The 25,086-nt window shown below is 44.2% G+C and overlaps 1 protein-coding gene across 1 annotated transcript; it reads right to left on the bottom strand.

Moving 5' to 3' along the window:
* Nucleotides 1-302: 302 nt before the first annotated feature.
* On the bottom strand, nucleotides 303-24,780 carry LOC143782917 (polyadenylate-binding protein 1). The gene is made up of 16 exons (XM_077270915.1): nucleotides 24,422-24,780; nucleotides 20,472-20,687; nucleotides 16,446-16,639; nucleotides 16,252-16,367; nucleotides 15,592-15,731; nucleotides 15,405-15,499; nucleotides 6,518-6,655; nucleotides 6,343-6,438; nucleotides 5,926-6,195; nucleotides 5,401-5,491; nucleotides 5,152-5,262; nucleotides 2,539-2,699; nucleotides 1,428-1,512; nucleotides 1,217-1,347; nucleotides 1,036-1,135; nucleotides 303-749 (listed from the first exon to the last, which is right to left on the bottom strand). Exons 2-15 carry the CDS (start codon nucleotides 20,662-20,664, stop codon nucleotides 1,043-1,045), a joined length of 1,914 nt encoding a protein of 637 aa, XP_077127030.1. The 5' UTR covers nucleotides 20,665-20,687; nucleotides 24,422-24,780; the 3' UTR covers nucleotides 303-749; nucleotides 1,036-1,042.
* Between the last annotated feature and the right edge of the window lie 306 nt (nucleotides 24,781-25,086).

Genomic DNA, 25,086 nt, shown 5'->3' with positions numbered 1-25,086 from the left:
ATCAGAAAATCAGACAGCTCCACAAGGAACAAGTTGACAGCACTGCAAAATATGCTGATTTAATAAGGGTTGGAAGATTAACTACAGGTGACCCCTGAAACTGTTCGTTCGCAAATCCTTGCTCCCATTCGTTACATTAAAGAAACTTACTGGTGTTTTTAATATTCATGATTGCTATAATCTAGAAATATTGTAGTATAGTTGGAGGATCCATGAACTTTTTGTCCCTTGCCAGGTTGGAAGACAAGTCACAAGTCATTTGTAAAATGGGTTATAACACCCAAAATGAAGACAAAACCATGCAATGTTTTAAGTAATTTTATTAAAGCAAGAATTTTATAATCCAAATTATGTTCTTTTTGCCCAGCTATCTTTCCCACAAAATACCAACGGTGGCGAAATTCTGGGTTTTTCAACAATAAAGAATTACAAAATCAAAGAAAGGAATGCTTAACTTCTCGTACGGTTTTAAAAATGCCTTTCCCCGGGTCTTTGAAAAAAAACAAACAAAAAAAAAAACAATTCCGTTTGTTTTGTATTTTACAATTTTTTTTTTATTTTTTTTTTTTATAATATCTAGGACCAGCAATGATATGCCAGACCTGGCATTTGTTGGTACGTAAGCATTGTAGTTTCCTTTCCTTTTTTATTTGATTTTATGTTTTTGCAGTGTTTTTCAGAAATTTAAGATTTTCCATGTTTTGATATTTTTTCTTCAATGAAGTGAAGTTCTTGACAGTTCCCATAGCCTATAAAGAAAAGGAAAACATTAGCACACCATGTTTCATTTTATAACGAACACTAAATACAATTGACAGATGTTTCTTATGAAACACTAGGTGGGACAATTACACTCAAATTGTCAGCAGGTGCAGATGTATAAAGACTGAAATATCCTCAAAACTACCATGAAAGCAAATCCTCCCCCTCTTTCACAAATCTGCAGAGCAGGTACTAATATATCTAAATAACTTTACTAAAGAAGGTATAATACAGACAACTACAAAACAGATGGATGAACTGGACACCACTTACATGCGTGTTAGACGGCTGCCACTCCAGCAGGGTTGTTCACAGCCTTCTGCGCGGCTTCCTTGGCCTGATGGGCTTGCAGCACAGCAACAGCTTCATCAACCTAAAATAGGAAGGCTTGGGTTTACACACCAGACCACCATAGTTGTAATGCACTCAACGGTATTCACTACACTGCAAATACCTTTGAGCGGAGAGACTCTGGTGACTCAAGCATGTGAAGCAGCTCAGAATTATCAATCTCCAGCAACATCCCAGTGATTTTACCAGCCAGTGTTGGGTGCATGGCTTGAATGAGAGGGAAGAGGCGCTCACCTAAAAAACAAGAAACCAAGTCAAACTTTTTGCTCTTTCGTCATGTGTACAATGTAACATTACAGAAGAGCTTTACTCACCGAGCATTTGTTTCTGTTCCTGTGGTGGAGCGGAGGCCAGCATAGAGGCAGTCAGGGGCTCTTGTCCTTGCACATGGACAGCAGGCTGCAAAAGCAAACCAAGAGTATTCAGAAACCCATTAATAGTTGTCAGCAGCGACATATCTACTTGAAGCTAGGATTTCATGAAAACTATTTTCTTCCAAAAACCATTACAACTTTCCTAAGTGTCCCCCACATAATTAGATTGTCGATTAACCAATTCACAAACACATCTTAAACCCTACGGCTGGACAGCCTTTAAGTCTGCAGTCACTGCTTGAGTAACGCGACAGCAAGTATGTTATTTATTTACATATATGTGGTCATGTGCCCAACTTCACTCAATACAAGAGAATTGAGTGAGGCCAAAACACATCTAGTCTGAATCTGTCTGGAAGTATGAAAATTGCATACTTGTGGTCACATGACCACCTGCTCAAAGCACCAAAGATTGAGGCTATGTGCACACGTTGCGGAATGGTGTGCAGATTGTTCCGCACTGATTTTGGTAAATCTGCAGGAAATCCGCACTGTGGAATTACCGTGTTTTCTCGGTTTGGTGTAAATTCCCTTTATGGAGCAGGTGTAAACCGCTGCGGAATCCGCACGAAGAATTGACATGCTGCGGAACAAATGCAGCGTTTCCTTCCGCAGCATGTGCACTGCGGATTTTGTTTTCCATAGGTTTACATGGTACTGTAAACTTATGGAAAACTGCTACGAATCTGCAGCGGCCAATCCGCAGCAGATCCGCAGCAAAATCCACAACATGTGCACATACCCTTACAGGACACACTAAGGATTCACAAGTTTGCAATCACAGATTGCAGACTTGAGCCCTAAGCATGAACCTTTATGTTGTCATACACATATGGCTGTCGACAGAACAAGGCCATCGCCCAGCAGCCATCTTTGCAGACACTACCATACACCGGTTTGCTCATGTGTTCTCTGAGAAAGCCTCCTACTGACAGGCTTATCTTGGAGAACAAACCAGCAACCACATTCACATTCGACAGCCGATATCAGCGGGTTCAACTGACTCAAGTCTAGTATGTATGGGGTGCTTAGACTACGAATCAATGCTTACCTGCTGCATAGCAACCTGTGGCTGAGCGTTAAGGTGTTGCTGAGGGTTACGCACACCAGCAGCGTATTTATATTGTGGAACAGAGCGCACGGCGGAAGTGGCGGCGGCTGCAGCAGCTGCAGCTGTTGGACGTGGTCCCATTGTTTGGGTTGAAGTATTAGCTGTAAAAGAAAATTGGTTATAAACTTAAATACTAAAGGCTTGTTAAAAATTGTGATGTTTGCTGCATTTACTGTACTGACAGACCAGTTCTTTAACCCCTTAGTGACGGAGCCAATCTTTTAAAAATCGGACCAGTGTAAATTTATGTAGTAACTCTGGAACGCTACAACAAATCCCAGTGATTTTGAGACTTTTCGTGACATTATGCTTTATGATCATAGTAAATTTAGGTTGATTTTTTTTAACAAACACAACCTATCAGAAATTTGAGAAATGTTTTAAAAAATTAGCAATTTTCAAACTTTGAATGATTATCCCTTTAATCCAGATAGTCATACCACAGCAAAACATTAATAAACAACATTTCCTTCATGTCTGCTTTACAGGTTTAAAAACGTAGCAGTAATTTTTCAAGGAAATAAACAATTTATTTTTTTTAGAGACCTATCCATGTTTGAAGTGCCTTTAGGGGTCACCACTTTGATAAAAAAAATAACCTAGACATGTTTGGTGTCTATGAAGTCATAATGACCTGGAGAATCAATGGCAGGTCTAGTAAAAAGAACCAAAATAAAACACAAGTGTGGTATTTCACTTTTTTGCAATTTCACCGCACTTAGAATTTTTTTTCCTTCAGTTTTTTAGTACATGACATGGTAAAACCAATCGTGTCGTTCAAAAGTACAACTCGTCCCGCAAAAAAACAAGCCCTCATATGGCCATTTTGACCAAAAAATTAAAAAAGTTATGGCTCTGGGAAGAAAGGGAGCAAAAATGAAAATGCAATATGAAAAATACTTATGGTCGTTAAGGGGTTAACTCCCCGTCACTCGGCACATGGGGAGTGGACAGGGCAGACAAGCATATAATATTTCCAGCATTTCCTTGATGCATAGGAGCATTTGCGGTGTTTAGAATTTTAGCTGCAGCACTGCATAGAGCCAAGTGATAATGTGTCTGACATCACGGCTGCTCTGGCGTGTAACATGCAAATCTGTTCAGGGTTTTTCTGGGTTTGTTTTTTAGTCCTAGATAACACTCCATCTACACATGCTCTTGAAATTTACAGCTGACAGTCTACACCGATTATCACTTTGCAGGCTCGTTCACATGAGCGTATAAATCGGTTGAGTGCTGTCCGATAGAACTCAGACCAATGTTACATAATGGGGCCGGGCAGATCTGTATTTCCCACAGACCAAGTGTGTATACATAATTTTAAAAAAAATGCTGCACGCTGAGCAAATCAAACGACACATTTAAGTGCGTGTAAAACATACTGCAGAGCTGCAGTCGGTCAATGGAGAAGTTCTCCATCTTCTCAACTGTGTTCCGATTATCTTGGATAAGAGTCGTATCACACAGAGCAGACACTGCTCAAACTAGATCAGAACTAGGTACCTTCACACGAAACAACTTTACAACGAGAACGACAACGATCTGACACGTTGCAGCGTCCTGGATAGCGATATCGTTGTGTTTGACACGCAGCAACGATCAGGATCCTGCTGTGATGTCGCTGGTCGTTGAATAAAGTTCAGAACTTTATTTGGTCGTCAGACCGGCGTGTATCGTCAGGTTTGACACCAAAAGCAACGATACCAGCGATGTTTTACGCTGGTAACCAGGGTAAATATCGGGTTACTAAGCGCAGGGCCGCGCTTAGTAACCCGATGTTTACCCTGGTTACCAGCGTAAAAGTAAAAAAACCAAACAGTACATACTCACCTGCGCGTCCCCTGCCATCTGCTTCCTGCTCTGACTGAGCGCCGGCCCTAAAGTGAAAGTAAAAGCACAGCGGTGACATCACCGCTCTGCTGTTAGGGCCGGCGCTCACACAGTACAGGAAGCGGACGACGGGGGATGCGCAGGTGAGTATGTACTGTTTGTTATTTTTACTTTTACGCTGGTAACCAGGGTAAACATCAGGTTACTAAGCGCGGCCCTGCACTTAGCAACCCGATGTTTACCCTGGGACCTCGGCATCGTTGGTCGCTGGAGAGCGGTCTGTGTGACAGCTCTCCAGCGATCAAACAGCGACGCTGCAGCGATCGGCATCGTTGTCACTATCGCTGCAGCGTCGCTTCGTGTGAAGGTACCTTTAGATCAGAGTGTCATTAGCATAATCAGATCCAATTCTGCAGCACAAGAATTTGTGCTTGTGTGATCCCAGCCTAATCCGGTTTTACACATTTAACTTTCACAATAAGTACAAGATTCAGGTCTACTGACCGAACACAACAGCCTCATGCCTAAAAGGCTGCTGGGTCCAGATAACAGCACAATAGGTCCAGTCATCATTGTCAGTACTCTGACTAGTAATCACAAAATTGCTTTCCATAAGCTGGTTTCATGGCCAGACAAAAGAAGGAAAAAAAAAAAAAAAAAAAAGGAGGTGACCGCTTTGGGTCAAGTCTTTCTACAGAAAGATGTAGACTGACGAGCACTTACCAACTCTCTGTGCTGCTACAACACGTGGGACTGAAGATGCTGGCCTCATGGTGCTAAATGCTGGTGGTCTTGGAGCTGCAGGTCTGATGGCTCCTGGCATATTCTGGAATGCTGCAGGATAGTAAATGGATCATTCAGGTTACTTAACATTAACCTAGAGCCAAGACTTGACCAAATTTCATGTCAAGATTTTGCCATAATAGCTGCATCAGAAACCGTATTTACTCGGAAAACTAAAAGTTGACTTACGATGAGGCCTAGCTCCTGGCGTTGTCCAGCGGGGATTGGGTCTAAGCTGGGCTATTTGTCCAGCTGGGTAGTATGCAGCACGATTTTGAGCCTAAAACAGAAGAGTATTTAGCTTAAACCTTCCACATGTTGGGTGATTAAACACTGGCTCTCCAATGTAAGAAGAAGGTTAGAAAAACTAATCATTTAATCTACATTGAATAGCATAGCTTTCCCATTGGCTTTACTTTTGCGCTCAGTGTCAGTGACCTGTATGAAAGGGCTAGCTGCCGGGTGAGATTAAGCCAGTCCCTTCACAGTTGAAGTGGGTTTGCTTAATGTATCCTTTGACTCCGCTAGCCATTTCATCACATCACAGGTCACATCCTAACACATGGAGGGGGAAAGCATCCAGACTGAAAGTGTAGCTAGCTTTAGGGATCAGCACTGTAATCTGGAGATCATGCAGTTTTGGTAAAGTATGTTACATTTGCTAATTAGCTTTTATCTCCCTGCCCCTTTATGTGTTATGTGGTGTCAACATACCGGTGGAATAGCTGCCATGAAATAACTGGATGGTGGTGGCTGGTAAGGATTGATTACTGGGTTGGGCACAGCCCTGACACTGGCCATTCTCTGCATGTATTGGTTTGTCAGATGCGCTTGACGTTCCTCCTTGCGTTGTGCCAAGGCAACATACAATGGTTTGGTGGCTACAATCCTTCCATTCATTTCTGTTACAGCTTTGGTTGCCTCTTCTGGGGAGGAGAAACAAACAAAGCCGAACCCTTTGCTGCGTCCACCTTCCATCATGACCTGAAAAATCAGATAACAAAATTGAGTTAGAGAAGTGATTAGCAATTCCCTCCTTGCAGAAAACTATGAATTTTATTTGTTACAGAACCAGAAATAAAAATGACAGCATACTATACATAAGGACATTTACAGTGTAGTGAAGCCCACCTTAGCACTAGTGATGGTACCAAAAGGGGAGAATTCTTTTCGTAACCTCTCATCATCGATCCCATCGTCTAGATTTTTAACGTAGAGATTGACTCCCTATAAATAAAGTCTCAAATAGTAAACATTGCAAATAAACGCGGTAAACATTAAGATAAAACAAAGTGAAGCCGCTCACCTGATATCTGGTGATTCGATCTTGCTTCATTTGCTCAAATTTCCGTTTAAGCTCAGTTTGTCTCTCGACTTTCTTCTGGGCTCTTCCAACATAAATTGCCTTACCATTCATGTCTTTACCATTCATGTCATCCACAGCCTTAAAACAAAAGAATTTCATTTGAGTAGTAGAACATAAAAGTTGAAAAAAATGCAAAAACAAAATAGATGAAATTATAGACCATATATACACTGCAATCTACAAGCTCAGAAGTGTAAGGAAGCAGTCAGCTGGTTTTTAAACCCTAAATAAGCATCATAGTAAGTGACCTCCATAACTTTGTATTACAAATCTGTCTCCGTTGTCTTTGAACCATCAGTGCATTTTTAAGTAACAGCTTCCAAAGAGGCTTGCTCTGCTGCACATGTCAACGCTGGGCCTCTCCTCTTGGTGCCGGCCTCTAGCCAGTGCTCGACAGGTTACACCTCTGACATGATCCCCTGAGAGGCAGGTACAGTCAGTCCAGGGGCAACACTGCACATGCCCTGATAATTATTCCAGCTTTCTAAACATTAGGAGGTTACCGCACAAGCACCACCCTTGGAACGACTGCGCGAGATGTCAGCCGGGGAGCAGCTTACATAACCGTGATCTGTCAATCATTAGCACGAGATGAGAACCGAAAGGAAAAAGGCTGGAAAAGTCAGAGTTGCAAGTGCAGAACAAGACCCTAAACTTGCAAACTCATGTACTAAAGCATTTGCTGATGGATTACAGGAGAAAGGAGATAGATTTGTACTACAGTGTTATGGAAGTCCTCATTACAGGGACCTTACTGTGATGGTCTGCAGGTATTTACAACCCAAAAGTAGTTCCCATTTAACCATTGTTACAATATAAAAAACGATCACTTAAAATCCATAAACAAGAGAGGGTCACTGGAAAATGATCTCACTACCATAAACCCTTATGGGCTCAACTTTATGCCCTGCACTGTGTGGCCCCATGTGGCTCAGGCGCTCCACACATGGCTGATGCCCCAGCTGTATTAAACAGCTGGCATCTGTTACAGCCACAAGTGAAGAAGAGCGCTGGCTACAGTTATCAACCATTTAGATGCTGCAGTCTCTGCGGCAAACTACATCATAGCTGGAGCAAGAGTGCGCGCTGGCTGACATCACCCCCAATGACATGATCACAGGGCATCAGTGGGTTATTATGATTGCGGTCTCAGTCCCCTGAAGCACTGCAGTATAGAGTACAAGCATATGATTGCAGGTTTAAGTCCCCTCCTAAAGGAACACAGTTTAATAAATTAGATTCCCTTTTCTGCTTATTAACAATAAAGGAATTAAAATAAAAAAATTAGTGATGAGCGAATATACTTGTTGCTTGGGTTTTCCAGAGCATGCTTGGGTGACCTCCGAGTATTTGTTAGTGTTCGGAGATTTCGTTTTCATCGCCTCAACTGAATGATTTACAGCTACTAGCCAGGCTGAGTACATGTGGGGGTTGCCTGGTTGCTAAGGAATCCCCACATATAATCAAGCAGGCTAGTAGCTGAAAATCATTCAGCTGAGGCGATGAAAACTTAATCTCCGAACACTAACATACTGGGAGGTCACCAGAGCGTGCTCAGGAAAACCCGAGCAACGAGTACACTCGCTCATAACTACAAATTAGGCATCACTGATCATTTCAGAACTTCATACTTTTTTATTTCCATTCACTTGAATTTTTACCTTATCAAGTACATTGAATACAAAAATTAATGTCATTCAAAACTACCACTCATTGTGCAAAAAAAATAAGCCCTCACAGCATCAATGGCAAAAAGAATTAATGGCTTCAGGAATAAAAGGAAAACAAAGGTGCAAAAAATAAAAACTAAAAAAATGCCTGGTCCTGAAGGGGTTATTGTGAAGCACAGAGGCTCAGACTTATTCATATGCCCCAGACGAAACATACAATATGGTAATATAAAAGCACATATGATGTTTATTGTAGGGATAATTCCATTCCAGAGAAGTACACAAGTCTGAGCTTTCCTTACCCCTTCACCCCCGGAGCTTTATCCGTTTTTTCATTTTTTGCTCCCCTCCTTCCCAGAGCCATAACTTTTTTATTTTTCCGTCAATATGGCCATGTGAGGGCTTATTTTTTGCGGGACGAGTTGTACTTTTGAACGATACCATTGGTTTTACCATGCCGTGTAACCGAAAATGGGAAAAAAATTCCAAGTGTGATGAAATTGCAAAAAAAGTGCAATCTCACACTTGTTTTTTGTTTGGCTTTTTTGCTAGGTTCACCAAATGCTAAAACTAACCTGCCATTATGATTCTCCAGGTCATTACGAGTTCATATACACCAAACATGTCTAGGTTATTTTTTATCTAAGTGGTGAAAAAAATTCCAAAGTTTACAAAAAAAAAAAAGTGCGATTTTCCGATACCCGTAGCGTCTCCATTTTTCGTGATCTGGGGTCAGGTGAGGGCTTATTTTTTGCGTGCCAAGCTGACGTTTTTAATTATACCATTTTGGTGCAGATACGTTCTTTTGATCACCCGTTATTGCATTTTAATGCAGTGTCGCAGCGACCAAAAAACTTAATTTTGGCGTTTTGATTTTTCTCGCTACGCCATTTAGCGGTCAGGTTAATCCTTTGTTTTTATTGATAGATCGGGCGATTCTGAACGCGGCGATACCAAATATGTGTATGTTTGATTTTTTTTTAATTGTTTTATTTTGATTGGGGCGAAAGGGGGGGTGATTTGAACTTTTATATTTTTTATTTTTTTATATTTTTAAACACTTTAATTTTGGCATGCTTCAATAGCCTCCATAGGAGGCTAGAAGCATGCACAACTCGATCGGCTCTGCTACATAGAGGTGAAGTACAGATCACCTCTATGTAGCAGAAAGGCAGGTGTACTTTGAGCGCCGACCACAGGGTGGCGCTCAAAGCATTCGGCCATCAACCATAGAGGTCTCAAGGAGACCTCTGGTTGTTATGGCAATGCACTGCTGACCCCCGATCATGTGACGGGGGTCAGCAGTGCGAGCACTTCCGGCCGCGCGGCCGGGAGCACTAGTTTAAATGCCGCTGTCAGCGCTTGACGGCGGCGTTTAACTAGTTAATGGGCGCGGGCGGATCGCGATTCCGCTCGCGCTCATTGCGCGCACATGTCAGCTGTACAAAACAGCTGACATGTCGCAGCTTTAAGGTGGGCTCAGCGCCGGAGCCCACCTTAAAGCAGGGGATCTGCCAGCTGACGTACTATTTCGTCAGCTGGCAGAAAGGGGTTAAGGTGCGACAGCTACTCACAAATGCTAAAAACCTGAATCCTGGGATTACTGGAGGACAAAATCGAATACTACCCAATCCAAATGGGTATATCACTCACATCTTATTCCACACCTGGATACACTTAACCTAGTGAATATTTATCTCAGCCTGCAGCTCCTGGACTGGTCATTTTTTATTTTTTAAAAGTTATGGTCTTTAGTGCACAGAATATTTCTTAATGGCCCAGGGCCAATTCAGACAGTTTACTAAAGTATCTCAATTTTTGCTTTAATATGAGACTGTCACAAACTTAAGGAAGTCTTGTCTGAGCAGTGACTGCTCTGAGGACTTTCCCGTTCAGTCCCTGGTTAGTGCACAATGCAGCAGCGCTGTTTTAGTGCAAGAAGCAAGAGCGTCCACAATAATGTTGCAGTGAGTAATCCCATAACCTGGTAGTTTGGGACACTTACTAAAAAAAAAAAACAGGCACTTTTTGGGTGACAATAGTGGACATTAGGGAGAGTTTTACACTAAATGTAAGTTATTGCCCATTCTGCAGCTGACTAATATAAAGGGGTCAGCCTTAGATTGGAAACTTCATGAAATTTAAAAATTGAGAATGCAACTGGACTTTAAAAGCTAGTAAAAAAATAAATAAATAAATTTGAGGGTAAGGGGACTGTGGATAAATATTGCATGTACACCATCAAGTCTTTCTACATAAAATATGGGTAGAAGTGATACAAGTATGCTTATCGCAGAATAGCAAGTACTATCCTAGGGTTAATTATTTTTGCTTATACAAAGACTAATCATAGCTCATGCTATATGTTAAAAATAAAATCAACGGGAGGGTAATCCCATCTCATATCCAAATATGCAGTAAAGGTAATATTAGCAAATCCCTCCAATTAGAAATTTAGTATAGTTCTGATTTGCCATGTCTACTTACCCCATGTGTAGGGCATTGCAGCAGTGACTATAGTGGTCATAAAAATGGATAACAAAGCTACTAGAATGCCCTGCACATGGAGTAAGCGACATAGCGAATCAGAACTATACTAATTTTAATTGGAGGTACTTGCTAATACACCTACTACATAATGGGAATACCCCTTTAAAGGGAACCTATCACCCCGTTTTTTTCGGTATGAGATAAAAATACTGTTAAATATGGCCTGAGCTGTGCATTACAATAGTGTAGTTTGTGGACCCCGATTCCCCACCTATGCTGCCGAAATACGTTACCAAAGTAGTCATTTTCGCCTGTCAATCAGGCTGGTCAGGTCGGATGGGCGTGGCTTCTTCCCCCAGATATTGCGTAGTTTTCCGTTGGTGGCGTAGTGGTGTGCGCATGTCCAACGTCCCCAATCCTGCACGGGGGGGTGAAAATAGCAGCGATGTCCGTTATTCCATTGGTGGTCGGTGGGCGCGGCCATCTTCCTTTGGCCGCGCGTGCGCAGAAGCGGCGCTCTGCTGGCCGCGGCTTCAGGAAAATGGCCGCCGCGATCTCCATCTGCGCACGCGCGGCATCCCGCGGCCATTTTCCTGAAGCCGCGGCCAGCAGAGCACCGCTTCTGCGCACGCGCGGCCAAAGGAAGATGGCCGCGCCCACCGACCACCAATGGAATAACGGACATCGCTGCTATTTTCACCCCCCCGTGCAGGATTGGGGACGTTGGACATGCGCACACCACTACGCCACCAACGGAAAACTACGCAATATCTGGGGGAAGAAGCCACGCCCATCCGACCTGACCAGCCTGATTGACAGGCGAAAATGACTACTTTGGTAACGTATTTCGGCAGCATAGGTGGGGAATCGGGGTCCACAAACTACACTATTGTAATGCACAGCTCAGGCCATATTTAACAGTATTTTTATCTCATACCGAAAAAAACGGGGTGATAGGTTCCCTTTAAGTGCAAGCAGTGAAGTCAAAACTTTGCAAGTAAGGCTACTTTCACACTAGCGTCGTTTGGAATACGTCGCAATGCGCCGCTGTGGCAAAAAAACACATCCAGCAGACGTGCCCGCAGGATGCGGGTTTTTTTGCCCATATACTTACATTAGCGGCGCATTGCGACATATGTCCATATGTCGCAAGCGTCGCACACTGGAAGCGTCGGCCCAAAAACGTTACATTTAACGGTTATTTCGTGCGTCGGGAGCGCCATTTCCAACCGCGCATGCGTGGCCGGAACTCCACCCCCGCCTCCCCGGACTTCACAATGGGCAGCGGAAGCGTTGTAAAACGGCTTCTGCTGCCCACGTCTGGCATTATTTTCACAACGGGCGTCGGCACGTCGGGCCGACGCATAGTGACGGCCCCGTGCAGACGCTAGTGTGAAAGTAGCCTAAGAGGAGCAGACGAAGCCACCCAGCACGTGGGAGCGAAGTGAGGAGTATGGATGGTCCGTTTGATTTAGATCTTGTATAAAAAAAACTGGAAAAAGTTGTATAAACATATGCACACACTACAAAACTGCTAAAAACAATGCATATCTCCCACCAAGCCTGTGCACGACATTAATCCCCAGTAGGATGTACAGAATACCAGGGCAATAAATCGTGGCATCTTGTACATCAGCCAATAGTAATCTCAATATTACTCGCACATAACCACAGTACCTGCAGGCATAACGAGGCAGGAGAAAGCTCAGCCGCTGCACTTATGGCTAATAAATCAGAGGCTTCCTTGGTATTACAGGGGCAGGTTTTAGTTTCGTTTTTCCAGAATGAGCTCAGTCTGGCAGCTTGTCATCTCTGGGAGATACCAACTGTGTAAAGGCTGCAGAATTTACAATGCCACCTTTACCCTCCTCCATAAAATACCAGGAGCCATCTTACATTGCTATATACAAAGTACATCCATCAGGAACATACCAGTGACCAGCTGCAATGTCACAGTCTGGCCACCCCCTCCCCACACAGTGGTATCTCCCAGCTCAGAAGCAGGAAGCATCAGCTGTCACAGTGAGCCAGTGAAAGGTTCAGAGTGGTCTTAAAGGGCCAGAGCAATAACTAAATTAGGAAAGCTTAAAACTAGTGTTGAGCGATACCTTCTGATATTTGAAAGTATCGGTATCGGATATATCGCCAATACCAATACAAGTCAATGGGACACAAATATCGGAAGTGATCCTGGATGGTTCCCAGGGTCTGAAGGAGAGGAAACTCCTTCAGGCCCTGGGATCCATATTCATGTGTAAAATAAAAAAAATAAAAAATAGGGATATACTCACCCTTTGACACGCCCTGGTTGTAACCGCTGCAACCGGCAGCCTCCGTTCCTAAGAATGAGCGCGTGAAGGACCTTCGATGACATCACGGCTTGTGATTGGTCGCGTGAGCGCTCATGTGACCGCTCACTTGACCAATCACAAGCCGCGACATCGCAGGTCCTAAACTCCTCATTCTTAGGAACGGAGGCTGCCGGTTGCAGCGGTTACAACCAGGGTGCGTCAGAGGGCGAGTATATCCCTATTTTTTTTTCTTTATTTTACACATGAATATGCATCCCGATACCGATATCGCAAAAATATACTTGCGGTATCGGAATGCTCAACACTACTTAAAACCCTTCACCAATTCTATAAATTGGATACTATTTATATATCTAGTCTTACTTTGATGTTTCCCATGAGGCGATTGGTCCCCTTTAATAAAAGGGTTCTCATCTTAAGACAGTTATGGCATATGCACAGGACTGACTAAAAGTGTGATGGGTGCAGGCCCAGGTCTGGGACCCATAGCTAGCTGGAGGAGGCACCCTGTGCCCATTGTTGTTGATACCAGCCACAGGCCTTGACTAATGGAGAGTATTTTATTTAAAAACATGGGTGTTCCAGAACCCATGGTTCTGGAACTCCATGGACACTTTTGGCCAAGTGAATAAGCTAAACATTTGCACTATTCCAATCTCCAAAATCCTATCCCAATATGAAAATACTGAACCAAAACTCATAGTAATAAATCATAAGAGCCATACCCCAAAAGCGTATGATAAGACACTGTCAAGGACACTCCTATCCCAATATGTAGTAGTCATATTAGCAAGTACCTTTAATTAGAAATGTAGTCTAGTTATTCTGATAAGCCACTTACCCCATGTGCACAGCATTGCAGTAGCTTAGCTATCGATGGTTACAATCAGACATTTAGTCGTAACTATGGATATCCAAGCTACTGCAATGCCATGCACATTGGCAAAAATAATCAGAAGAACTACACATTTTTAATTGGAGGTATTTGCTAATATATTACACCTACTACATATTAGGAAAGGATCTTTAAGATCCTTTAACGACTTTCCAACATTGAGCGTTATAGTACGCATCAGGCACCCTCCCTTTGATGTGGGATCCAGCACCGAGCCCATCTTTCCCAGCACGTTAGCTGTCTTGAACAGCTGACATGTCTAACATCTGCGGGTGGAATTGCGATCCACCCGCGGCTGTTAACTAGTTATATGTCGCTGTCAAACTGACAGCTGCATTTAACACACGCTTCCGGCAAGCGTGCCGGAAATCCCGCCCATCGGTGCTCGTGTCACATGAACACGGGTCGCCAATGGGTGGGCATGACAACCAGATCTCCAGCAGACCTCTAGTCACTGCCGTATTGCTACAAATGTTGCCCGATGGTCGGCGCTCGTAGCAAGTCAGCAATTCTGCTACATTCAGGCGATTTGACCATTGCCTGTATGTAGCAAAGGCGATCCAGTTTGATTCCTCCACACCCCCCCCCCCCCGATACCAGTAGTGTCCATTTTTCATGACCTGGAGGAGTCGGGTGAGGGCTTAATTTTTGCGTGCTGAGCTGGCGTTTTTAATGATATGATTTTTGGTGCAGATACGTTCTTTTGATCGCCCGTTATTGCATTTAATAAAAAAAAATAATAATTCTAGCGTTTAGAATTTCTCGCTACGCCGTTTAGCGATCAGTGTAATCCTTTTTTTATTGATAGATCGGGCAATTCTGAACGCGGCGATACCAAATATGTAGGTTTGATTTTTTTTATTGATTTATTTTGAATGGGGTGAAAGGGGGGTGATTTAAACCTTATTTTTTTCACATGTTTTCACTTTTGCCATGTTTCAATAGCCTCCATGGGAGGCTAGAAGTTGGCACCACTCGATCGGCTCTGCTACATAGCAGCAATCATCAGATCGCTGCTATGCCACAGAAATGCAGGTGTGCTACGAGCACCGACCACAGGGTGGCGCTCACAGCAGGCCGGCATCAGTAACCATAGAGGTCTCAAGGACCTCTATAGTTACCATTCTGACGCATTGCTGACCCCCGATCATGTGACGGGGGTCAGCAATGCGCTCATTTCCGGCAGCCCGGCCGGAAGCGCCGGTTAAATGCCACTGTCAGCGTTTGACAGCTGCATTTAACTAGTTAATAGCGGCGAGTAAATCGCGATTTCACCCGCCACTATTGCGGGCACATGTCAGCTGTTCAAAATAGCTGACATGTCCCGGCTTTGATGCGGGCTCACCGTCGGAGCCCTGCATCAAAGAGCGGTATCTGACCTCGGATGTACTATCCCGTCCGAGGTCAGAAAGAGGTTAAAGAACGCATGATCGCAAGTGATTCGGTTTGTTTTAACTTACTTTTTGTGCATCCTCATGTCTCTCAAAGCTGACAAACCCGAATCCCTTAGACTTTCCGCTTTCATCAGTCATGACTTTAACACTGAGCGCTGGACCTTAAAGAGAATGAAAAGATGTAGTTAAGTAACAAGTCGCTCAGATGAGGTGTAGACAATAGCAAGTTTCTACAAATGTAAAAGATCTTTACCATATTTCCCAAACATTTCTTTGAGCCGTTCATCGTCCATATCCTCGCCGAAATTCTTGATGTAAACATTAGTGAACTCTTTTGCTCTTGCTCCAAGTTCTGCTTCTCGTTCTTTACGGGACTTGAAACGTCCAACAAATCTATTAAAAAATATATATATATTTTTTTTTTTTACAAAAATTACAAACTGTCAAACGAACAAAGTACTAGCCTCCAGCCTAATTTTAGAGAAACTAAATTTCATAATTTCATTATGTTTTTAATTTTTTTTAATAATTAGTCTTATGAAGGCCATGTTATTGCAGCATGAGTTGTAGTTTTGACCATCATTAATTTTACCATTATCTTGACGAAAAAAAAAAGTGCACTTGGAATCTTATAAAGGGAGGGAAAACAAATGCACAAAATTTAAATTAAAGGGTTAGCCATCTTTAACAATCTATGAGAATGGGGCCCCTAGTGCAATCAGCTGATTGCCCACTGTACTGCTCACTAACAACCTTAACAATCAGCAGAGGCAATGTGCCACGTAGTCCACATGAGGAGTAATCACATTGCCCCAAAAAAATTAACAAATGTATATTGACTGGGTAGATGGTATGTTTGGTCTTACGAGGACCCCCATTTTGTTCCTTTACTGCATTTTTAAGGAATACATACACTTTGCGGTCATTTAAAAGCATGCCGTTCATCTTGTCAATAGCCCTTTCTGCAGCTTCTTGGGTCTCGAAATGTACAAATCCATATCCCTTAGATCCATTTTCATCACAAACGACCTGTAAGATCATATAAAATCAGTTATAAAGTGACAATCCATTGTACAAACGTTAAAAAGATATATTTGCCATCGTTACCTTGCATGACAAGATGTTACCAAAGGCAGAAAAAGTATCATACAGGGCTTTGTTATCAATAGATTTGTCGAGGTTTTTGATGAAGATGTTGCCTACGCCGCTCTTGCGCAGAGATGGGTCGCGCTGAGACCACATAATGCGAACAGGCTTGCCCTTAATGACATCAAAGTTCATGGTATCCAGAGCTCGTTCAGCTGGCGCACGGGGAAAGAAAAGAACGTAAGCAGACAGTCAGTGTACAGGTTACTGAATTTATTTTATCACTATAAACTTTAAAATCTTATGGATTAAGTTTTACAATTTGCTTTGACAACTTAAAAGAAGTTCATTGGATTTTTTTTTTCATTTAAGCCAAGTAACTCCATTAATTGGTGCTCCTCCACCGATTCTAGAGCACCAAGTTTTGCCCCCTGTAATGGCACAAATTTTAATTTTCTTCAACCGGGCATGTACCATAGAACCTTTGTGGACACAGCTGTGTTTTAGTCAGCATCAGAAGTGAGTAAAAGCCAGGGGATTTGGATTTGAAGCACCATTCCAGCAATATAATTATAAGCTGGAGAGGCGCTTTACAAACATTTTGGATCTGATGAGGCTGGAGTACATTCTGGAATACCTGTATCCTGGTATCATGAACTTTTTTTTGACTAACTGGACCTTGACTCCTAAAATAATTATTACAGATTGAAGGGAAATTTATCCCCTTCATGACCTTGGGATTTTCCATTTTTCCCCGTGTTCGTTTTTCGCTCCCCTCCTTCCCAGAGCCATAACTTTTTATTTTTCCGTCAATTTGGCCATGTGAGGGCTTCTTTTTTGCGAAACAAGTTGTACTTTTGAACGACGACATTGGTTTTAGCATGTCGTGTACTAGAAAACGGGGAAAAAATTCCAAGTGCGATGAAATTGCAAAAAAAGTGCAATCCCACAGGTTTTTTGTTTGGCTTTTTTGCTAGGTTCATTAAATGCTAAAACTGACCTGCCATTATGATTCTCCAGATCAGTATGAGTTCATAGACACCTAACATGTCTAGGTTATTTTTTATCCAAGTGGTGAAAAGAAATTCCAAAAATCGCCATTTTCCGATACTCGTAGCGTCTCCATTTTTCATGATCTGGGGTCGGATGAGGACTTATTTTTTGCGTGCCAAGCTGGCGTTTTTAATACCATTTCGGTGCAGATACGTTCTTTTGATCGCCAGTTATTGCATTTTAATGCGATTTGCGATTTAAACTTTTTTTTACTTTTGCCATGCTTTAATAACCTGGCACAAAGCGATCGGCTCTGCTACATAGCAGCGATCATCAGATCTGCTATGTAGCAGAAATGCAGGTGTGCTATGAGCGCCGACCACAGGGTGGCGCTGACAGCTACCGGCGATCAGTAACCATAGAGGTCTCAAGGAACTCTATGGTTACTCTGCAGAAGCATCGCCGACCCCCCGATCATGTGACAGGGGTCGGCGATGCGCTCATTTCCTGTGTTTGACAGCGGCATTTAACTAGTTAATAGCGGCGGGTGAATCATGATTTCACCCGCCGCTATTGCGGGCACATGTCAGCTGTTCAAAACAGCTGACATGTCCCGGCTTTGAGGCGGGCTCACCGCCGGAGCCCTGCATCAAAGCGGGGGTTCTGACCTCGGACGTACTATCCCGTCCGAGGTCAGAAAGGGGTCCAAGGGCTTACACAGCCATAACTGCATGGATTTTTTAAGAATGTACACCAGTCTAATCAGGGTTAAAAACAAGACATATGCACTTGCTTTAAGAGAAGTCCGTAACATTAGACAGTGATTTTAGTCATTCTGCATCATTTGCAAAATTGTAATGAGACCTTATGCCACTGCCTGAAATGCTCACATTCCCAGAAGTGTCATTGGCAAAGTCCTAATTACTAGACATCCATTAGTATTATGCGCAGAGCAAGTGTGATAACTTTTCCAGGTATGGTTAAAACACTCTATAAAACACAAAATTAGGTTTTACTAAAATAAAGGCAACAAAAAGTGAATAAAAAGTACAGCACCACCTTAAAAGCACCCGCAATTGTTGACAAATGTCCCCAATAATGTTTTTTATCTTATGAAGGCAGTCAGGAGTGTGGGGGGTGGCTAGCAGTCAGAGGGGCAGCAAACTAGACACCATAGATTGAAACCCAGCTGGGAATAGAGAATATAGAATATACATATACATATATACACACATACGCAAATTTAATGGAGCTCGAGGTGTCTTATTTTGCACATGTCTATTATGATGTTATCTTAAACAGAAGCACATAATTAAATGGCTCAGTGGTAAGTACTGTATGGTGGCTCAGTGGTTAGCACTGTTGCTGTGCAGCGCTGGGGTTCTGGGTTCAAATCCCACCAAGGACAACATCTTCAAGGAGTTGGTATGCTCTCCCCGTATTTGTGTGGGTTTCCTCCCACACGCCAAAGACATACAGAACTTTAGTTTGTGAGGCCCAATGGGGACAGTGATGTTTAAAGCACTGAGGAGTTAATGATGCTACACAATTAAAATATATTTACATAATCAGAGTTTGGCAAGTATGGGGACAACTAGTGCAAGGCATTATATATTCGATAATGACAAAGGATGCAGTTCCCCAAACTGAAAGGCTCTTCTGAAGGGGTTATGAGTGACTTCTGCTGGGCTTCATCTCAGTCATTTGGTATAAAGTGACAGCCTGGTTCACCACTTGCTGTCTACAGTGTCTTGTTTGCTACCCATCTAAGACATAAGGCATAAGCATGATTAGGCGCCCTTAGGGGCAAGTTGGCCATTGGGTTCACACTTATTGTGACACTTCATGTACCATGGCAACTCTAAAACACTTAAAAAGGCTGTCCACTACTTCGCATTGATGCCCTTAGGATAAGTCATCAATGTCTGATCAGTCATGGTCTGGGCACCCGATCAGCAGCTAGCCAGAAGTACTCAATTGCAGCGCTAGTCGTTTGAGGCAGGGGGCTGCACATCCGCCTTCTACTCAAATCAATAGGAGGTAGATGTGCAGTACCCTGGGCCAGCCACTATCACAATACAGAGCAGCTGCACAAGAGTACTTCTAGCCAGCAGCCACTGGTAACAGCTGAGGTGCTAGTCCCCAACATTCATGACCTGTCCCAAGTATAGGTTATCAATGATAAAGCAGTGGAAAACCTCTTAGGCCAGGTTCACATTACGTTTTTGGCCTCCGTTAGACAGACTACGTTACACCACTGCATAACGCGGTGTAACGTAGTCCATTAACGCCATTTAGTACAATGGGCGTGCGTGTGCAGTCATTGAGTGACGGACCCTGGGACGCAGGCTGCAGCATTTCTAGGTCCGTCACCGCTAGTGCATATAGAGCATCTGCTATCTTGGCACTTGCGTTAACAGCAGCCCGCTAATGCATGTATCAAACGGGCTGCTGTTAACACAATGTGAACCTGGCCTTAATGTGATTTGGGAAACCTCTTAATGTTATTTGGCCACGCTTCACTTTATATAATGAACAATTCTATATTTTAGCAGTAAGAAATGTTATCCTTAATATCAGCAGGACCATTCTATAGTAACTACATCGCAAGTAGTCCATTTGCGTTTCCTGCCACGGCATCTGCACATTAGTATTCACCATTTGCAATGTTTGCCATCTGCTTACTGAGTAGCCTAAACACAGGTCCCTCAGATTGCCATAAACACCCCTTTGGTTAAAGACCATGAAAATTAGCACTAAAACTGTCCAAATCTCTGGAACATTAAGGTGGAGTTAAGAAAATAAAAACACTCAGGAGAGCGGTGGGAATAATGCACCTGGTGACAGGTTCTCCAAGAATATGACTGAACTGTAATCCAAGGTATTCTGGACTTTTCCATTGGAATCTGCAGTGTTGTGATGCCCCAATATAGAAGCTGCATTTCCTGAAACCAAACCTCACAACTGACTTTGCAAAAAACAAATAGTCTGCGGCTCAGGGTCATGTAACATGCAAACCATATGTTTAAGTAAGCTCATACGAAAAGCTCTTACCATCGGCCGGCTGCTGGAAGTTGACGTAAGCGTAACCTAGAGATCGACGGGTGATCATGTCTCTGCACACTCTGATTGATAAAATTGGACCCGCAGGGCTGAACTTTTCATACAACATAGCCTCTGTGACATCAGGGTGGAGGTCCCCAACATACAGGGAGGCCATAGGGTAGCTGGGAGCGCTTGGATTCATGTTTTCTGGTGTTTAAGGTTTAACTGTTGGAAAAAGATATAAATCAGTAAGTCCCAATGTTTCAGTCAAAATTAAAATTACAGTAATTGAGGTATACACAGCAAGTTCTGCAACTGAATGGAATCCAGCAAGTGTCACTTGTAGGGTATGTGCAGATGATCAGTAAACGCAGGTAAACACATGCAGATTCACCTGCGTTCAATAGACAGCAGCGCTTTGGATGCAGCAACATGCACCGAGTCCAAAGCACTGCCAGTTCCGGATTGTCTGCACACAAAAGGGTTTCTCTGGTGCAAAAATAAAGGTTCTGTCAGTGCAAATGTGCAACTGAGCAGCACTGGAGAAACAGTCCAATGATACAGGATTAGTGCTGTATTGTACAGAAACCGCAAACCCACAAGGCTGGGTTCTTGCATAGAGAATGTTAGGCAGAGCTAGGACCCAGCTCCCACAGGTAAAGCACACCTTTTTACAAACCTACACACTATAAATCGTGGTCAACAACATGCGGTTTTCTTGCAGGAGTGTCAGCCATGCCGAGCATTTGCACTGACATCATTCATAGTAACCGCACAGCAGGTGGGATCCGACTACTAAATTCTGCTGTCACCTTTCTTATAAGAATGGGGGGGGGGTCTCAGGTTGCAATGTCACATTACAGCATATGCTCTTAAAGGGAACCTGTCACCACGTTTTTGGAAGATGGGATAAAAATAGCGTTAAATAGGGGCAGAGGTGGGCGTTACATTAGTGTGTGTGTTATGCGTTTATTACCCACCTAAGTTGCCGAAATAACTTTGCAAAGTCTCCGTTTTCGCCTGTCAATCAGGCTGGTCAGGTCGCATGGGCGTTGTCTTCCCCCAGATTTGGCGTAGTTTTCCGTTGGTGGCGTAGTGGTGTGCGCATGCCCAAAGTCCGGAATCCTCTTCCAGGGGATTTAAAATAGCGCGGTGTTCGTTATTGCATTGGTGATCGGTGGGCGCGGCCATCTTCCTTTGGCCGCGCGTGCGCAGAAGCGGCGCTCTGCTGGCCGCGGCTTCAGGAAAATGGCCGCCGCGATATCCATCTGCGCACGCGCGCCATTTTCCTGAAGCCGCGGCCAGCAGAGCGCCGCTTCTGCGCACGCGCGGCCAAAGGAAGATGGCCGCGCCCACCGATCACCAATGCAATAACGAACACCGCGCTATTTTAAATCCCCTGGAAGAGGATTCCGGACTTTGGGCATGCGCACACCACTACGCCACCAACGGAAAACTACGCCAAATCTGGGTGAAGACACCACGCCCATGTGACCTGACCAGCCTGATTGACAGGCGAAAACGGAGACTTTGCAAAGTTATTTCGGCAACTTAGGTGGGTAATAAACGCATAACACACACACTAATGTAACGCCCACCTCTGCCCCTATTTAACGCTATTTTTATCCCATCTTCCAAAAACGTGGTGACAGGTTCCCTTTAACATAACTGACGTTAAACATTAACTTGAATGTTACAGAACAGATGACGGCAGAAGGTGATTTATGTACAAGACATGCCTCGTGAGTCATAATCCCTCCCTCTAGTAATAGATGAGGATGTATAATATTTGGAAGGATGCACCTTACACCCATTGCAGAAATTCATTAAAATACTAAAAACCCAACTGCCTTTTTGGTATAAATGGGGCATGAAAATTATGCCAAACTTCCCTTTCCTTACAAATCACAACGTACACTACACCCAACAGCAAGGTATAAGAAGATAAAACTCCACCATATGCGTTCAGGTATATGGGATGTTGTGCAGTTAAAAATACTTCTATAGAAACCTACAAGAGGAGGAAGTACAAATCGGTAAACACCCTGGAATTTGCACTGTTGTGAATACCGTACTTTGTGGGGGGGGGGGGGGGGGTCACTGCTTTATCAGCTTGGACACCAAACACAAGCTGTAGGAAAAGAAATCTATATCTTGGAGCAAGCAGAGATTTTGCGAGTTCGGTAAGCTCAGGCTCTGTTCACATCTGTAGCAGATATTTATTGATAGGGCAGCTTTGCAAACACTATTTTGCAGCTGGCACTGGCATAGACCCTTACATAAACCACAAGATCATATCCTTGGATAGTCTGGAAGTAGTAATGACAGTTTGGGTGTGCTCAGAGTTTTTAATGAAGTTTTATTCTGCATGAAAAAATGCAGGCTACGACCAGAAGACAATAACTTGTGTTTTTACTGCAATTTTTTATGCTAAGCAATGCATCTCAATTGGGAAAATTGCTAAAACAATGGACATGCTGTGCTTTAAAATGCACCATTGGTAAAAAAAAAAAACAAACTACCGTTATGTATTGTGTATTTGCCGTTACAGCAGGATACTTACCAAGCATGATCAAAAAAAAAATATATATATATAGGATCAACACAAATCCTAGGTAACAACTTCAGGTCAGGTTGCAACCAGTCCACTCATCGGCCAGGAGTACACAATTTAAGGGACATGGTTCCCAGCTGTAGGCGTTGCATCAGTCATGGCATATCTTCTGGATATACTATGTCTGGCTAGAACAAATAGGTAAACGCAGTCAGTGTCCCTGCCCAATACTGCTCTCCTCGGCCCGCACAGCTTCATGCTTACAGGACACTGGACTAACATGTGACTCCAGCTGTTGCAATACCAGAAGGCCCAGCAAGCACAGAGGTTGAAAGACATGAAGCAAGAATACAGTGTAGAAGTGCGGAGACCAGAGGTTGCTTCGCCGCATGATCTGTCCGTGGCTCAGGAAGCATCGGCAGCGCTAGGAAATGCAGACTATCGTTTTAAGAATTTAAAACTTAAAGGAGGTGTCCTAAAAAAAAAAAAAAACAAGCTATCACTGCTAACTTATAAATAAGGTGGGGGTCAGACTTCCTAGTAGTCCCTTCCAAGGGAACTGAACAAAACGGAGCAGGCTCAGTGTAATGGGACAGTCGCTTTGGACAGTTTTGGCGCCGATCCATCACTAGAGTCCACCTCAAAAGTGGCCATGGAGGCCTAAAGTACGCCCCATAAGGAAAGTGCGTGAGCGGGAATCTATGGATTCAGAGTAAATGAACCAGTGGAGGAAGGCAGGACCACATGTGCCATCATATGAGGCACTCACATGGCTGCGGTGTGGAGCATGTGTATGGCACACGGTCATGGGCCGACCTGGGGACACTCGTGTCTCATACACGCGCATCAGGCAGACTCCCCACAGCACAGGGCTGGGACCCTTGTGTCCCACACGTGGCCTCTGGGCGTCACACCGTAGTCCCCTCTTGTGCACACCGGCCCGATGACCCCCTCCATGCCCAAACAGGACCGAGACCCCCTCATTGTCCTACGCCCCGGCTTGGGAGCACCTCTGTCCCACTGTCAGACCGTAGCCCCCACTTGCACACATCGGCCACGCGTGCCAGCACATGGACCCCATTCTCACACGTCAGCACCGGGCCCCACGCCCTCCCCCCGTGTCCCACAGACCGCCGTCCTCACACACCAGCCTGGGGACCCCCCTGTGTGACAACAGACCACAAGCGTCGCCTGAGGACCCTCGTGTCCCACACACCGGGCCGGGCCCCCCACGGTCACCCCACACACCGGGCCGGGCCCCCCACGGTCACCCCAGCAGCTGGCACCCGGAGAGCCCGGCTTCCTCATGTGGCGGCACACACACGTGGAGCGGGCAGCCCCGGCACATGGCGCCCCCGGTGTGCCGCCCGTCCTCCCTCCCTCCCTCCTCCCCGGGCCCGCTCACCGGTATCGCAGGGTCCTCTCCGCGGTCGGGCAGCAGCAGCTTTTCTCTTCACTTCACGTTACTTATTCCGTTTTTTTTTTCTTTTGTAATTTTTTTTTCCTCTAGCGTTAAAATCCTTGAGAGCTGGCGGCGGCGGGAACGTCTTCTCGTTAAAATCAACAGAAAATAAAACGTGAGGGGAGAAGAGGAGCTCGGGGGGGATTTTTCTGGGTTTTTTGAAGGGATTTTGTGCTTTTTTTTTATTTTTTATATTTTTTTAATAATAAGAAATGTGTGCCGAGGCCAGGCTCCGGAGCACACACTCACACACAGCACTAACAGCCGGGGTAGAGGGGAAAAGGCCGCAGCCCGTCGGCGCGCTATTTATACGGGCGCATGCACGTACGGCGTGCTCTGACGCGCATACGTCAGCATTTCCGCCCATGACTCGTGACTTGGGAAGGGGCGTGGTCATTGGGAGTACGTGAGCTGTTTCTGCAGTGGGCGCCATTTTGTAGTTTGATGACGACGTCGGCGGAAAGCACGACGGGTGGCGACTACAAAGCCAACCGTTACCGGGATCCGTGTTCTATAACGTTGTGTGTGAGAAGCAAGCCGTCTCCTATCATCTATGAAGAAGCGGTGCGCTAATAGGCTTCATGGACTACAATACCCGGCATCCTATC

Source organism: Ranitomeya variabilis, chromosome 6 (genome assembly GCF_051348905.1).
Source record: "Ranitomeya variabilis isolate aRanVar5 chromosome 6, aRanVar5.hap1, whole genome shotgun sequence".
In the NCBI taxonomy this organism is placed as follows: Eukaryota; Metazoa; Chordata; class Amphibia; order Anura; family Dendrobatidae; genus Ranitomeya; species Ranitomeya variabilis.
This window is presented reverse-complemented; position numbering and strand designations above follow the sequence as displayed.

Excerpts from the sequence above, each read along its gene's own strand:
- LOC143782917 (XM_077270915.1), bottom strand. The coding sequence starts at position 20,664 with ATGAATCCAAGCGCTCCCAGCTACCCTATGGCCTCCCTGTATGTTGGG. Across the intron at positions 5,492-5,925 it reads TCATGGCAGCTATTCCACCG|GCTCAAAATCGTGCTGCATA; the intron begins GTATGTTGACAC and ends CTTCTGTTTTAG. Across the intron at positions 1,348-1,427 it reads GGAACAGAAACAAATGCTCG|GTGAGCGCCTCTTCCCTCTC; the intron begins GTGAGTAAAGCT and ends CTTGTTTTTTAG.